The 16,791-nt window shown below is 44.2% G+C and overlaps 1 protein-coding gene across 1 annotated transcript; it reads right to left on the bottom strand.

The window, feature by feature from the left end:
• Positions 1 to 6,647: 6,647 nt before the first annotated feature.
• Nudt16 (nudix hydrolase 16) lies at positions 6,648 to 9,257 on the bottom strand. The gene is made up of 3 exons (XM_063248992.1): positions 9,067 to 9,257; positions 8,695 to 8,964; positions 6,648 to 7,841 (listed from the first exon to the last, which is right to left on the bottom strand). Exons 1-3 carry the CDS (start codon positions 9,202 to 9,204, stop codon positions 7,662 to 7,664), a joined length of 588 nt encoding a protein of 195 aa, XP_063105062.1. The 5' UTR covers positions 9,205 to 9,257; the 3' UTR covers positions 6,648 to 7,661.
• Positions 9,258 to 16,791: the final 7,534 nt, after the last annotated feature.

Here is a 16,791-nt window from a genome sequence, read left to right as displayed (position 1 = left end):
GGAGTCTCTGCAAGCTAATGAGCCATTTCTTAGAAGTCATTTATGACTTCAGATGCATCTAGAGTGAAAACAGAGAACCATTCCATCCACGCTAGGACATCATTGAGCACAACATGCATTACTATTTTATGTCTCATTAAGAAAGTCATTAATTTGTCTTTGGGCAACAGATGTTTCCTTAACTTCACAAATTACCATAGTAGTCTTCCTGGCAGGGGTCCCTTATATACTTCTAAATCCTTTTCTTAGTTTTTTTTTTTTTATTGTTTTGAACTGTTTTTATAAATTTGAAAGAAAAAAATAATTTCCTTATTTTTAACTCATCATTTTACAACTATCAGATATATGTGAAAAAGCAAAAAAATAATATTACAGAGTCTTTCTCTCCAACTTGCTTCTGTTTGGATTATATGGCAGTCACAGAACATGGCACAAACACTGTAATTTCAAGAGACAACAAAAGATTGAAAAGGAATTACTGAGGCTTTGTAAAGCCCAAGTTTGATTAACATAGGAACTGTTTCCTAGGTCATTAAAGGTATATTTCTTCTTTGAAGTTGCAGAGATCAATACTGAGAAGGTAAGATCAATATCTGGGGCAAAGTACATTAATTAAATTGTTGACCTTGGGTGTTTGCATTTGTACTATGGAGCTAACAGTATCCTTACCTCTTGGCTGTTGTGAAGACACTGTATGTTAACACAGGAAAAGAGCTCACAGTAATCCTTTCACATAGCATCTGGAAATGTTAATTGCAATAATCATCACCGCTTTTATTATTTGTATATCCTCCTTATCTGTACTGATACCTTGACTTTGTATCTATCAAGGACCAAAACAAGAATGTCTAAACCCTTCTGCTACTATGGAGTCAATTTCTTCTGCATTTCCAAATTACTTTGCCATATGTAACCTAAAATCCACAATTCTGTAATCATTGTGGTACTCTTGATCAATTAAAAATTTGAATGCTTTTCACACTAAGCTTTGATATTAATATTATGTTGATTCTTTGCTTTTTTACTGTAATCACCTAGCATTCTTTGCTTATTTTCTCATACTCAGTTAGAATAATATCACTAGGGCCTGATCCTTAAAGTAGTAAAATTTTATGGTTTTTCTAGATTCAGAGATGTAGCAACTTCTGAAAGCAATTAAAATAGACTCCTTTTCCCAGTAAAATTAGCACTTTCTGTGATTCTTTTCCCTTCTTCCTGTCTTTCAAGGGAATGATTTAGAATTTTGTGACTGGCATATTAATCAAGTCATTCATTATTTTATTTTTACATTGTGCATATTTCTTTCAGTTAGTATCATTTACATTATTTTACAGCCATCATCCCCACAATCACTTCATGTTCCATGGCTGTAATACAGAGGCCACAGCTCACAACCAGCCTCCTGATAAATTACTCAATTTCCCCACTAATCAGTTCTCTGCCGTGATTCACGTTTCACATTGCTAAGAAGCTCCTGCATTTTCCAGGTAGCATAGGATAAGATCCATACTTTTGCAATGATGTCAGTCTCCAGAGATATGAACTTTGTGCTACACTAAGTGTCTAAGTCTCCCATCTGATGAACGTCCTTGAAATGAAAACGTTCTTAGGCTACTCTCCACAGCCATCAATCCCCTCCCCACCACCCAGCCTTAACCGTGAGTCCCTCCAATCTGCAGGTGGAGCTTCTTTTATTTTGTGGAGGATTTGCCTTAACCACTCTGAAATGTTGTTTCTACTACATGTATCCAGTCTCTTAATGTTTCTAATCCATCAAATAACAATACTCTAAACTGTGAATACACTGTTTGAGCTTCATTTCCACCATATCTGCTGGTCACATTCTTCACTCTATACTTTTTCTTAGGATGCTAGAATTTTCCTAGATCTGCTGTCTGTATCACAGTAACCTCTGATGCTGTTGATGCAATTGAATTTTCTACTATATTGCTAAGTTTCCCAATACATCTGCTTCATTGGTTTGACCAGTGCTCCCTGTGCCTCATCTCTTCTGCTGCTTATTTCAGAGTTCACGCTTTCCTCGAACTCCTTGAGTGCACACTGCCTCTGGGCCCTAGATTATATCTTCCAGAACAAGTCTTCAGCATTTACACCCAGGTCACCTCCCTTTATTGCTGTAATATTTATGGAACAGACCTAATGTCATTCCTTTCTGTTGACCAAAGCTATTTGGAGTGAAGTCTTCCACTCCTTGGCTCTCAAATACAAGATCGCTCACCTGCTCACCACCTTGCAGCACACTGGGGAAGAGCTTCCTTTTGTGTTTCAAGTCTTTCAGTGACACCTGGCACCACTGCTGCTGTGCAAGTGTGAGAAGGGGCCAATGAAGAGGTTGCACCTCTGCCCTGAAGCTTCAGTCAGATGGTGACCACCAGCAGGGGGACCCTGAACTGCCACATCCCAATCAGTCACAGGTGTTATGGTTTGTGTCTAGATGCCCCGTGCCAGAGGGGGGGAAAAAAAAAAAGGCTCATGTGCTCAGGTGGGGCTTTTTTGGAGGTAGCTGGATCCAGAGTATGTAATGCTGGGATCAGAGGCGTAATTACCACCTTCTTGCCCTACTTTGCTATAGACTGTTTACCCTCTGTGATGCCCCTTTCTCATGCCACTGTGCCTCAGAATCAGCCGACAGTGGACTGAAACCTCTACAAAATGTAAGCCAAATAAAACTTTTCTCCACTAAATTTGGTTGTTCAGTATTTCTCAACCACAAGAAAATTAACAAAGACACAAAGGAAACAAGGATTCAGGGAGGAGGCTTATGTTTGGGGATGGGGTTCTTTATCTGAAGTCCTTGGGGACAGTTTCTTTTTTCCCTGTGACCTCCATGTCTCAGTCATGATTATTTAAACAGAATGTGCTGTTGACTGCTGTACTGTTTCACTGAGATGAGCCACAATCCAGCATCTTTTCCTTTTGCTCTAGTTTGAAGCTAAGTGTGAATTTCATGATAGATGAAATATTTCCTCTCTAGCTTTAGCCTTTACACCCCTCTGTTTGCCTGCCTGGTGAGATATTTGAATGTCTTCAACGCACAGGTTTTGATGTTTTCTAAGCAACAAAGTAAAACTCATAAAGTGTCCCGTCCATTTGTTCTGTCTGCTTCAATTCCCCATATCTACACCAGGAGCCTAAGACCCAGCTAGGTGAGGAAGGAGACAGTCACTCCGTCCTCAAATGTTTCAACACAGAAACAGCAATCTTGCCAGAAACTTGATAACTTACAAGGATTTTGGCTTAGGATAAGACAAAGTCCAAAAGTGCTTATGCTACACCAGCACTCTGCAGACCAGGGAAAATGCAAGGCTGAGAAGTGGAAACACTTGGCCAGTTATGCTGAGAAAAGCAGAACTATGTGTTTGCAAGGACATGGCCGAGCCTCTCACCTTTCAAGACACATCCTGTGCTAAGAAGCAGGAAAGCATCAGGCATCCTGGGCTCAGATAGCACTGAGCATTTCCCCAAAGCTCACCCACAGTGCACCTCCATTAACCCTCACTCCAGGAATCACAACCAACATTTTAGATAAGGAAAGGAGGTCAGTGCTGGCCTCAAGAGTCCTCACAGCAGTTAGTAGGGACAGGGGGGTAAAAAACACCTTCTGTCTTCTCTCCACCCCAGAAAGTGGACTTCACTAGGACCAGGCCCAGCCTGAGTCACAGGCGTCCCAAGGTCATGCTTCACTTGGCAGGACAGCCATGGGGGAGAGGAAGAGGAAAGCAGGGGTCTGTCTTCTCTGTCCATTCAAGAACTGCTGGGACCAGGCCATCAAAATGAACTCAAGGCACAGAACTGTCACTGCTGTCATGATGGTTGGTCGAGGAGGAATCTCACTCTTGGGAGGCTGACTCTGTCAGGTAATGGAGGTGTAAGGTATGGACATACCTGCCCTCCCCAGCTGCAGAGACCAAAGAAAATAAGGTGATAACACAAATTAAAGAGTAGGGAAATAACCTGCCCACAGGGCTGGGGAGCCTGACTGATGGAAGAGTGCAGCGGGATAAGGTGGAAGGCTGTGAAGGGGCCACACAATGGGTGCCAAGGGAGGACCAGATCAGAAGTAAGGATGAGTTATGGTGCAGCACCGCCTGGGACTGGCCCCTGAGCTACAGGTCTGTGAGAGGAGCCATATGTCTCTGTCAGGGTCCTCATCACCCTTGCAGAGATGACTGAGATCCAAGTGGGGTGAAGCACAGAGGCAGCTGGTGTGAGCTGGTACGAGCTGTCAAGCCCTTCTTCCATCTGCCCACCATCGAAGTGTCCTCTCAATAATGTGGGATGAATGCTCAGAAGGAAGATAGGTCACAGAGACCTTCATGAGTCCCTCTAGCAACTGACTAGCTCTCTAGAGCTGTTGCCCCACTGCCCCCTCCATACACCAAGGCCAGGAGCAGCCAGGGGGCGGGTAGGGCTCTGCATGGCAATCAGAGTGCTGCCCAGCCTGGTTCTTCAAGCATCCTCTCGCAGGGAGGTGTGGCCTAACCTGCACAACTTTCCTTCTGGCAGCTGCCACTGACACCATGGTTCCACCTTCACGTCACCAAGAATGTAGCCTCCTGGTTCACAGCATGTCCCCAACACCAGCCAGTCTCTGTCTCAGGACCCACTTGAACGCTTATTCTTTCCCCTGGGCCTGGCAGCTCAGCTTTTCCAGCTTCTTCTCTGGCTCTCACCACCCACCTCCTGTCCTCTCCTGGCCCTTACCTCTCCCTGGGATCACTCTACCTCTTAGTGTCCAAAACATTCTTCTGTGGTTCAGATAGGCCTCCTGCCTCCACCCGTAATGTGCCATGACGTTGGCTCTTCCACCTCATCAAAACCTCTAATTTGCTAATCATGCTAATCTCAACTTCCATCTTATTTCCCATCCGAGAAACATTAAACTTTAGACTCAGCAACCTACTATTTTAATTTCTACTGTCATCTGAACTGCATGTTCCCTCTCTCTCTGCCTCAGAGTCCACTGCAAAATCCACCTCTGCAGCATCTCCAACTTAGTCTTTGAAAAACAGTGAAGGGCAAATGTGTGTGCACACTGTCCCCATGTCACGTCACGCACGCACAGCTGAGTGCAGAGTCTTGCTCTCTGCTGACCTGGTCAACTTTGGTGTGCTGCTCTGCTGTTGAATCAGCCTGCTTTTCCAAAGCAACGTGACCAAGAACATCATCCCTACCAGCAGATGGTCTCAATACACCAGGGAGACAGAAACTCCTTTCTCCTGCCATTCATTTCACCACCTAACCGTCTCCACTCACCTATCTCTTTCTGCCCTTGTGCTGCGGGACTGAGGTTCCTTCCTTCGGATCAAAGGCCCCAGTCCACCTCCTTGTCACAGACTATGTGAAAAATCAGTAAAATTCTCCCCATCCTTGTCCCTTTCCATTCTCCACTGTGACCACTGCATCTTCATGTACAAGTGTAATCTCCCACACTCTCAACACACTTGGCCCCCAAGCCTTCTCCCATGGCCACTTCATGGACCTTAAGGACCTGTTTCTTACCTATCTACTCTCCTATGTCCTATTTGCTCAACCAAGTCCAGCCTGCCATCCATTTCCACCAGTCATCCAAAGCCTCATGCTGAGAAGGCACTGGAATGTTCCATCCTTGTTTACTCAAACGCTCACAAGCACCTCACATTGTCCACATTTTACATCAATTTCCTCTCTATTCTTGGTCTCCTACCTCTCCCTTCAGAATCTCAGGATTCACTTCCTCAAGGCCCCACTTGTCTCTCCTCTCATGGTGACTGTATGACAGAGCTTTTATGAAGATCACTCACAAATCTGCTGCCACAGATCCTGAATGTCGGCTTTGAACTTGTCCCCTTCCAATTTTGTTTCCCCATTCATTAGGCTTCCCTTTCTCCACCCCGTAAGTGCCTTACATCATAGATTTAGAAGTCATCCAAGAATTTTCCTCTTCACATCCCTCCTCCCACATACAGCCCATCAGCAGGCCCATGACATCAGCATGACCTCTCCCTCCAAAGTCTCCTTCTGTCCATCTCACTGTCCCTATCCTGGGCCAGGTCACCCCTTTCTCTCACAGGAACTGAGGCAGCTTCTCCTGTCTCCTTTCTCTTGTAGCACCTCTCAGCCCACGTTCCACCCAACACCAGCCGTCATCCCTATGAAACACATACCATGCCTGAAGCCCCTGTATCATCAGATCCCACCCAGTTCTCCAGCCTTAGCAACGCTTGTTTACTAATGTCTAATTACACGAGCCTTTCCCATTTGTAGACTATGTTCCAGCCAGTTACATTTAACTACAAACTGCTAGTGCTCTTCCCTACCATCAAGAAATAGGAGTCTAATTCTTCTAGCATCGTGGATGGCCTTAAATGACTCTCCTGGCCAACAGAGAGTGTCAAAGTTATATCACAATATTGGAGGTTCAGAAGTCCCTCAATTTATACCTTGGTCTCCTAGAACACTTCCCTGGAAGCCCAGAGTTACGGAGGAATTTCCATGTCCTACGTTATCACGTGGCTGAAACCACAATTCAGGAGCTTCATACATGCTTCTGTCTTCCTCCTCACCAGCTACTTCTTATTCCTTCACTTAACTGTTCTTAAAAGAGCCCTGCCAGACTGACCCCATTCAAGTTAAAAATATGAAACTGTATCAATTTCTTATTTATTTCCTTGTAAACACGTAACAAGTAAGTGGGCATCCAATTTATACTATTAATCTTTACCCTCTACAGCAAACTTTAGTAAACTATGGAAACTGGATAGCATGCAAGGCCTGTGTTTATCATCTGGCCCTTTAAGAACTGTTTGCACATGCCTTACTCTAGGGTCTTGAAGAGAAAGGGTTCTGTCTCTCTCTTTCAGCTTTTATGGGATTTGACACATAGTAGGTGCTTAACTGGTATCTGCTGAAAAACTGAAGGGCAAGAAAGGCTCGGAGGCCCAGGCATCAGCCCCTCTTTACTGGGTGTCTTTTTGCCAAGCAGCACAAGCAGGTGCTGGGTCAGCGCCCTCTTAGTCCACAGAGACTAAGACAGCTCAAGGTCAAAGTCCTAGAGCAGAAGAACCAAGACTCACAGGTCTTAAGTACGAGGTCAACCCAAGAAGACCTTGCCACCTCCTCATACAGTTTCAGGGGAAGAAAGGGTTGGGGGTATGGCCAGGCTCTCCTGCTACTTTCAGGAACCCATGTTTGGGTCAATTCTCAGGTAAGGGTGGGCACTCTCAGGGCACAGAGGATCCTCTCCTCTATTCTTTCCAATAGGCATGGACTGGGTCAGAACCTGGAGAGCAGCCATGGAGGACAGGGAAAAGCGATGCTGCTACAGCTCTACACCAGGAAGGAGAAGAGATGGTGACAAGGCAGGCACCACAATTGCCACTTCCTGGTTCCACATGCTGGGGCTGAGGGACCATAAAACTGTGTGTGGTCACAGACTGGACATGTGAGTGTGTTCCACACTGCACACACATGTACAATGTACATGGGATGAGTTGTGGATTTCTGCCCCATGCCATGAGTTGGAGAAGCCCTCTGCTCAAAACCTACTGCACACATGTCTCCCAGTACCACCTATCTACTGTTAGGCCCAGAAGAGAACCCTCTCCAGCCCCATTCCAAGGTCCTGATTTCAGGTTCTAGGAGTCCACAGACAGTTGCCTCTACCGATGAACTGGAGTCTTAAGGCCTGGAACGGACTCAGATTTTAGGAGTCCCAAGTCTTGGAGGGCTTCCAGTAGCTCCTCCCGGGCAGTGCCAATAAAGGAATTTTCCAGGAAGGCAGGAAGGCCTCCCACACCATCCCGAAGGGTGTACAGGGGCACCCGTACCAAACCCAGCACCTGAAAAGGGAAGGAGACAGAAGGCATTGGATTACAGGTAGTTCCCCATGTTACTTCAATTCTCTTTGGAAAGGATCTCTCTAAAGGTCTTAATTTCCCTCCAAACCTACATAATGTGGCCCCAAACTCATACTCCAGGGAAGCTTAGTGAGTCCAATCCCATGCAGCCAAGTGACCCCGGGCATGCTATCTAGTTCCAAAAATACATCACTCTGAAACCTCTAGTGGCTCCTGCCTCCAGGATGCTGAAAGACCCCTAGATCTCTGGTTCTGAATTGTAGAGCTTATACTGGCTGTATCAGAACCACTTGGGAACTCATGATAAACAAATCCTTAGGCTCCTTTATTCCATTCCCCAATCAGCAAATGTAGCACTGATGCTCAGGGCTCAACTGCTTTAGCATATGTGTAACCTATGACCACACAGTTATTTCTGCTTAATACAATTTCTGCCCATGATTCTGATTCGTGCCAAAGTCTGAAAACCACCACCTGTTTCCCTGTTTCCCTAATTATAACTCTTTGGGCTGTATTTTCTACTTAAGATAAAAGGGGGCCTAATTTTAAGGGCACAGGTTGTCATGCCTGGCCACTATGACATTATCAATAGGGAAGAGTAAAGAGTTGAGGGTGGGTGTATTCTATCAAGGATACTGAGGCCAATAAAGTAGGGAGGGCAAGGACTTCCCAGGGAGAACTGATGACCTACACCCCAATTCCTCCTGAAGACTGCAAGATCAGGGGTGCTACAACTTCCTCTTGGGGAACCTAGTTAGGGAGGATTTCGCTGGAGAGGGAATCCAAGGGGGGAAGAGGGAGCCTGGATGTGGGGTGGGTTCCAGGCTGGCCGCACCTCCAGCCCATGGTCCTTGGCTCTTGGTGCTCCAGCTTCCACAGCCTCCAGCTGCTCCAGTGTCAGTCGTTTGGCATAGAAGTGAGTTACCACGCGCGGCCTAGCCCCTACATGCGAGCTGCGGTGGTCTGTGCGCTCCACGCTGAAGGCAGAGACCGCCTCGCCCAGCTCCTCGCGCAATTCACGGTTCAGTCCGTCCTCCAGGGTGTTGTCCTGCGAGTCCACGAAGCCGCCTGGGAAGCCCAGGCGTCCATCGAAGCGCATCTGCATCTGCGGGGGAGGAAGAGAAGGTTGGCTTGGTGCCCGTGCAGTGCAACCCAGGATGGGCACAGAGTCCAGGGTGGAAAGTGACCGTGCGCGCCCTCTGCTCACCAGCACAGCGTACCGCAGCGGGATGCGGCCGAAGAGCATCCCTGGGTCGGGCGCGTAGAGCAGCGCGTGACAGGCATGGCGCCAGCCAGGCCCCAAAGCTAAGGCCTCGGCCAGCCCCAGCCGCCGGACTCCGGCCATTGCAGAAAGCTCTTTCTAGTCCGGAAGCCAACGTGGTCCAGCGCGGGAGGGGGGCGGAGGGCGGTTTTCACTTTGACCAATAAGGGGCTGGGAGGGGCTGCCCCGACCAATCCCTGCAGGGGTCAAGGGCGGAACCAAAGTGCGTAAGGGCGGAGTTTTGTGCCGACGTGAGAGGCGTGGCTAACTGTCAGTGTGGGGACTTAAACCTTAGGTACAGCGAGACTCTTGGGAAATCTTGGGAAATCTTGGGAAATTGAAAGTTTCATGGAAGTTGGGCCTCAGTACGGGGTGACCTAAAGGTGACGCCAAGCCCCAGACCCGGACTGAAGTCTGTAAATAAAAGGCCACGTCACAGGGTTGTCAGGAGTTCAGGGAGGTCTGTGCAGGTGGGAAGCTTAGGGTTTGTAACCTGAGCAGGAGTTAATGGAACAACATAGAGTAGAATATAGACACAGAATGTTTAGGAAGCAAGCGTCCTGGGGCAGGGAGCAGGAAGGAAATAGGCAAGTGCGGCTTCAGAGACCATGCCTGTCCTCCTGCAGTGGAGAAGGAGAGAAGGCATTTATTTCTCCTCCAGAGATGGCATTTTCTTTTAGGATTGGTGGAGTTGAGGGGCTGACCCCACGTGGAGGCAGTGGTGGGTTTGGTGTTACTGAAGTCACAAGATACAGTGAGGTTGTCTAGAAAAAAGGGGGCAGAGGAATGCGTTATGGGTGGAACTGGCACAGAAAGGAGAGTGAGAAGGGATTGGATAAAAATCTCCTAGGTTTCCCAGGATGTTCGATGGTAAATTTGCATTGCCCTTTTTTTTTTTTTTTTTTTTTTTTTTTGGTACCAAGGATCAAAAAATGAAGCTACTCTGGGATTCAGGGTCAGGACATAGTGCTATGTCTTACGTTAATGCCTAATGCCGAGGGTTTGGAACTCAGCATCAGCCCTCAGAACTCTAAGGGGACAGGAGATGCTCCCGGCAGTAAGTCTCCCAGCTGAAACTTCTGAGCTGAGGGGCAGAGATGCCATCACTAACATCAGAAAGCTGGACCCAAGTGAGGATGAAGCCAGAGGTGTGACACTTCTACCATTAACGTGCTTCAGTTCTAGGAGGCTGGGATAATACTGGCGAAACATTAGGATCCCTTTGCAAAAAATAACTTGCAGCTGGCAGAGAATTTAGCTCAGTGGCGTAAGCACCTGCCTGGCAGGGTCAAGGTCATAAATTCAATCCCCGGTACTAAATAAATTAATTAATTAAATAAATAACTTGAAGCTTATAAAAACTACCAATTCCAGAGTCCTGTCCTGGACCACTTGAATCAGAATCCCTGTGGGATCACTGATAGTTTTTAAAATGTTTAGTTGACATCCAGGGTCAAAAACCAGTGCCATCACTCTGCCCCAGCATACCTAGGTGACTTAATTTCCCTCCTATATGTGCTGCCTTTAAGAATCTAAGGTCAGACATAGCCTTTTTTGGAACATGGGCTCCTGGTTGCTGAGGAAAGATGGATTCGGGGATTTTTAAAGATGGATTTGGGCATTTCTGAGGCAACATGAGTAACTAACTATAAAGCTAAAGATGATAGTTCGATAGATATAGGTACATGAATTAATGACTTTGCAGTCCAGCACTTTGTCCTAATGAATATGGAAGCTCTCAGTATGCCCCCACCTGGTCTTTTTAATTGCTGTCTGCATCTGTCCCCAACTCCCACCCCAAAACCTTTGCCCCACCAAGCTGAGGCAGAGTGCCTGGTAGTCAAGGCTGAAGGTAGAGGCTGAGTTACATGCTGAAGAGCTGCTCCAAGTTCTTAATGACCCTCAAAGATAAAAATAGCTTTGGTGGCCAACCATGGAGGACACTAAGATATCAATTCATTGTTTTAAAAATGAGAAAAATAATTAAGCATTTATCCTTTTTATATGAGCTGTATCTCAAACTATAAAAGTATTTTTACTAATTAATGAAGGAATAAGCTAAGCAAGTATTTACCATCTTAAAACTTTAATGAGTACTAGGGAATGATCATCGGTGGTTGCTAAAGTTACCAAAACACAGCCAGTATGGTAAACATTGTGATGAAAAAGCAAATTACCTCCTGTAAATGGTTTTGGGTTATAATCCTGAAAAATAGATCTCAAGTGCCATAATATCAAATGTTGAAATTATGAATGATCGAAATCCTTAAAGTCTAAAATCTTGAAAGATCAAAATACGTTAAAAAATAACTAAAATGTGTTTTTAAAGATACTTACTTTCATTTTTAAAGAAGACTTACTCAAGAAACATAAAAATGCAATAGAAAACTTCTAGGGCCACCTTATACAATAAAAAAGGTAAAGGTAACTATTTTTTCCCTTGACAGTCCTGGGGATTGAATCCAAATGCTCACAATATGCTAAGAAACACTCCACTACTGAGTTATATTTCCAACCCTATCTGTCTGTCTGTTCATTTGGGTTTTTTGAGGCAGAGTTGCATGATGTAGTCAAGGGTGACCTTGAACTTACTATGAAGTCCAAGTTGGCCTCACTCAGCCTCCTGCCTCAACCTTCAGAGTGCTGGAATTACAAGTATTTGACACTGTTCTTGGTGAACAAAATTAAGTTTCACAAACAGATTTATCAACAAGAGTTGCATGACTACATTTATGAACACTAAGAAATAAAACCAAAACGTTAAATGTATAAGTGTGTATCACTCTGGTAATTGTATGTACCCAGTTTTATAACTATGGGCATCTGAATCATTTGGCAGTCTTTTGATGAGGTTGATCAAAAACTGCATTAGGGGGTTGCCACTGCATATGCAGTGGCCCAAAGAGCTGAGATCTTCAATAAGTTTGTGTCACAGATGTACACAAAGAATATTTCACTTTTTGAAGAAGTTTCAGCATTTTTATATGCATGCACAGTGCTTACTCTCAAAATCAACATTACAATGATGCACTTTCATGGAATTAAATTTGCAAGACATGCATGAAACAAATTAGAATGCAGTACTGAAAATGGTGCATAGGTGGTACACAGCGTATGGAATTATTAAAAATGCCTACAATGTAAAATATAAACTTACAAAAAGAAAAAAAAAGCTGGTACATGACAAAGTGTATTCCAGGAATAGATATGGACAGTTGCACAGAGGAGGTTCACAAGAGCAAGTGGACATTGAGGATTGTTCTATTTCATAGTCTCATATCATGATGAATATATTTCTTTCTTTTAAAGTATTATTCTCTCCTGAGAATACAGCCACATTCATTTTCCACATCATGCTATTCTTTTTGAACTTCTATTATGATCTGATATTGTTATGGTTTGTGTTATGTTTTTAAATGTCCCCCCAAAGCCTCATGCAGTCGTGTGAGTAGGTGTCTACAATTTGTGATTGCTTCATGGTTTAATGCTGGGATTATGAGTGTGAGTGCTTCACCCACCCTAAGCCTACATACAACATAAGGGCAGAAAGGGTTTTCTCTCTTGTGTTCCTGCCTTGTTGCTTTTGCTGCCTTCCAGTTGCCACAAACTGTTGCCATCTGCCATGTGCCACCCTGCCATTGGAGATAGACTGAAACCTCCACAAACTGTGAGCTAAATAAACTTTTCCTTCCTAATTTGAGATGTTGGGTATTTTGTCTCAGCAACAGGAGAAAAATAACCAACACAGATATACACTGACATGATCATTCTCTAGTAAGTTTTCCCATCACATATGCTATTCTTCTACATTGCTTTGAGGAATCTATTCCCTAGGTACCAATAAATATTCCCACATTTACCCCAAACAATAGAGATGATTAAACAGCAACATCATTGCATGTCATCTTATCCTACTGTGTACATAATTGTATTCTAAATGGTTAACTCCAATTTTAAAATCCAGCTTTAATTCAGTGAAAGTGCCTGAGATGTCATTTCCTAGAAGGAATTCCAATGCAAACAAATTATTTTTTATTTATTTATTTATTTATTTATTTATTTATATATTTATTTATTTTTTTTGGTGACAGGGCCTCTCTGTGTAGTTCAGGCTGGCCTTGACACCTGCCTATTTACAGTGATCCTCCTGGAGCCTCAGACTTCCTAGTGCTGGGATTGTAGACTTGTACCTCAATGCCCAGCACAAACGAATTTTTACACTGAAGTATTTGTTGCTGTCATATTTAAGCATGGCCAATGCACTCAATCTAAATTTTCTGCCAAATATATTAAACTCAAAAAAACAAAGTTTATTAGTAACACTTGGTTACTTGATCATACCTAATTCCAAGTCTGTCATTATAGTCCATATATTTGATTGAAATCCATTTTCTTTTTCAATACCTATCAAATCTTCAACTAAGCATTAACAGTGTTTTCCCTTTCCCAGGCATTGACTCAAAGATGAGCAAGTAAGCTCCAGAATTTTTATATCCAACAGAATCATGAAGTACATATTTGATTAAAAACAGCAGGAAGAGTTTTGGAAATGCCATTTATTAGCCAAAGCGAAGCATGCACTTTTTTCTTTATGTTTGATTTACTGGTAAATATGTCTGCTTTCTTCCAATTAAACTCACCATTTAAAGTGCTTCATGTGTATCAGCCAGTGTGTTTGTTTCTGAAGGTTGCTCAATTCTTGTCAAATTGTTTTTATTCTTGGACAAAAGGGATGTTTAAATTCAAGCATGGAGCTATGTGTAAAGGGGCAGAAGTAACACAATGAAATGATTTGAAAACTACCATACGTACAACTGAAAAGGGACTGATTTTATCCTCAGAATTTGAATTCCTATCTCACTTTCAATTCCTATCTACACTTCTCCATGTGAAATCATGGTTCCCAGGACTTCAGCAGTTAGAATTATGTGTTCAGGGCTATGTCTTTTAGGGTTATTATTTGCACTGCCATTAATAATATTATTCCTTTTCTTGCCAAAAATTGAACTTCAGTGTAAATCTACCTGCCAATTTATGAAAGAAACATCAATGAATAAAACTGTAAAATATGAAGAAGAGAAAAATTCTCCATTGTAAGGGGTTAGAGTTTAATATGGTATGGATTCATGGTTAGCTTGATATGGATTCAGGTGGTTATATGTAGAAATATTAACAAGTATATACACATACAAAGGCTAATGTCATGCATGTAATGGGTCCATCAAGGGTATATGTTATTCTTTTATGTAGTTTGGTGTTTTCCATAGTAAAAAGTTAAAAAGATCTTAACTTCTCATGGAGTTTACAATTTACAATTGAAGAAAGCTTTAAGTATCAGCAAAACTATTTCACAGAACGATCCCTCTTGTCCTAGGGGAAGGAAAGAAAGGTTAAGACTTAATATCAAATTTTAGACATTAAGGAGATTAGGACCAGTTAGGCATGGTGGTACAGAACTGTAATTCTAGCACTCAAGGAGCCTAAAGCAAAAGGATTATAAATATGAACCAAGCCTGCCCAATTCAGCAACTTGGCAAAACCTTGTCTCAAAATAGAAAATAAAAAAGGTCCAAACAAAGCAAATGAAAATTAGAAAAGATGAAATTCTATGCAGGATTCCTGGGTTTCATCTGAAGTATTTCCAGAAAAAAAAGAAAAAAAAAGAAGAGGAGCAGAAAAAAGAGGAAGACAAAATTGAACAATGACCAGGTAATTTAAAACCATTCTGATGGATTTTCATAAACTTTTCCAGTTTCTAAGAATTCAGAGCAAAGGCTGAGAATCAAGGGTTAAGAGGATTACACAGTGGGGTCAGTTTCACAAATCGGGTATAGAATAACTTGGTAACTGCCAACTTTGACTGAGGACATGAAACTCAAAAACATTTATGCCAAACCAGTACCCTGCAGACTCCAGGGAAAATGCAAGGCTGAGAAGTGGAAACACTTGGCCAGTTATGCTGAGAAAAGCAGAACTATGTGTTTGCAAGGACATGGCCGAGCCTCTCACCTTTCAAGACACATCCTGTGCTAAGAAGCAGGAAAGCATCAGGCATCCTGGGCTCAGATAGCACTGAGCATTTCCCCAAAGCTCACCCACAGTGCACCTCCATTAACCCTCACTCCAGGAATCACAACCAACATTTTAGATAAGGAAAGGAGGTCAGTGCTGGCCTCAAGAGTCCTTACAGCAGTTAGTAGGGACAGGGAGGTAAAAAAAACCTTCTGTCTTCTCTCCACCCCAGAAAGTGGACTTCACTAGGACCAGGCCCAGCCTGAGTCACAGGTGTCCCAAGGTCATGCTTCACTTGGCAGGACAGCCATGGGGGAGAGGAAGAGGAAAGCAGGGGCCTGTCTTCTCTGTCCATTCAAGAACTTCTGGGACCAGGCCATCAAAATGAACTCAAGGCACAGAACTGTCACTGCTGTCATGATGGTTGCTCTGCCCTCCCCAGATGCAGAGACCAAAGAAAATAAGGGGATAACACAAATTAAAGTGTAGAGAAATAACCTGCCCACAGGGTTGGGGAGCCTGACTGATGGAAGAGTGCAGCGGTATAAGGTGGAAGGCTGTGAAGGGCCACACAATGGGTGCCAAGGGAGGACCAGATCAGAAGTAAGGATGAGTTCTGGTGCAGCACCGCCTGGGACTGGCCCCTGAGCCATGGGTCTGTGAGAGGTGCCATATGTCTCTGTCAGGGTCCTCATCACCCTTGCAGAGATGACTGAGGCCCAAGTGGGGTGAAGCACAGATGGAGCTGGTATGAGCTGGTACGAGCTGTCAAGCCCTTCTTCCATCTGCCCACCATCGAAGTGTCCTCTAGATACTGTGGGACTAAAGCTCAGAGGGAAGTTAGATTACAGAGGCCTTCATGAGGCCCTCTAGCAACTGACTAGATCTCTAGAGCTGCTGCCCCACTGCCCCCTCCATACACCAAGGCCAGGAGCAGCCAGGGGGCGGGTAGGGCTCTGCATGGCAATCAGAGTGCTGCCCAGCCTGGTTCTTCAAGCATCCTCTCGCAGGGAGGTGTGTCGTGTTGCACATATCTTGCTGTCCTGAGGTTGACACAGGCATTTTGGTTTCCTCTCCCTTTTACCAAGGACGTGGTCTTCCAGTTCACACTATGTCCCCAACACTTGCCAATGTCTGGCTTCAGCACCCATTTGCATGTTCACCCCATCTTTTGGTCTCAATAGCCGTTCCAGCTTCTTGCCTGTCTCCCATCAGCGACATCCTGTCCTAGCCTGAGCCTTGTCTGTTTCTGAAATCCCTGTACCCATCTGAAAGTCTCCTCCATGGATCAGATAGGCCTCCTACTCCCTCCCCACTGCCCCGTCACACTCTTGCACCTTTTACTTCATTAAATTCCCTAATTTTCTAATCACATCAGACTCAACTGCTGCCCTATTTCCCATTGTAGCAGATTAAATCTTAGACCCAGTGTCCAGCAGTATAACTTCTGTTGTCCATGTTATCTGCACTGCTGCTGCTTCCCTTGTGCTATTCTATACCTCAAAATCTCACCTTTGCATGAAGATCTTCCTATAAACCTCTGAACACCAACAAAAGGCAAACAGATGTGTTCACAAACTGTCACAACACACGGTTCTGGATTCACAGACACACACACAGAGCTCAGTGCCTAGAGTCCTACTCTTCACAGACCAACTC

Source organism: Cavia porcellus, unplaced genomic scaffold, assembly GCF_034190915.1.
Source record: "Cavia porcellus strain 051 isolate PalLab524CR breed Dunkin Hartley unplaced genomic scaffold, mCavPor4.1 scaffold_5, whole genome shotgun sequence".
Classification (NCBI taxonomy): Eukaryota; Metazoa; Chordata; class Mammalia; order Rodentia; family Caviidae; genus Cavia; species Cavia porcellus.
This window is presented reverse-complemented; position numbering and strand designations above follow the sequence as displayed.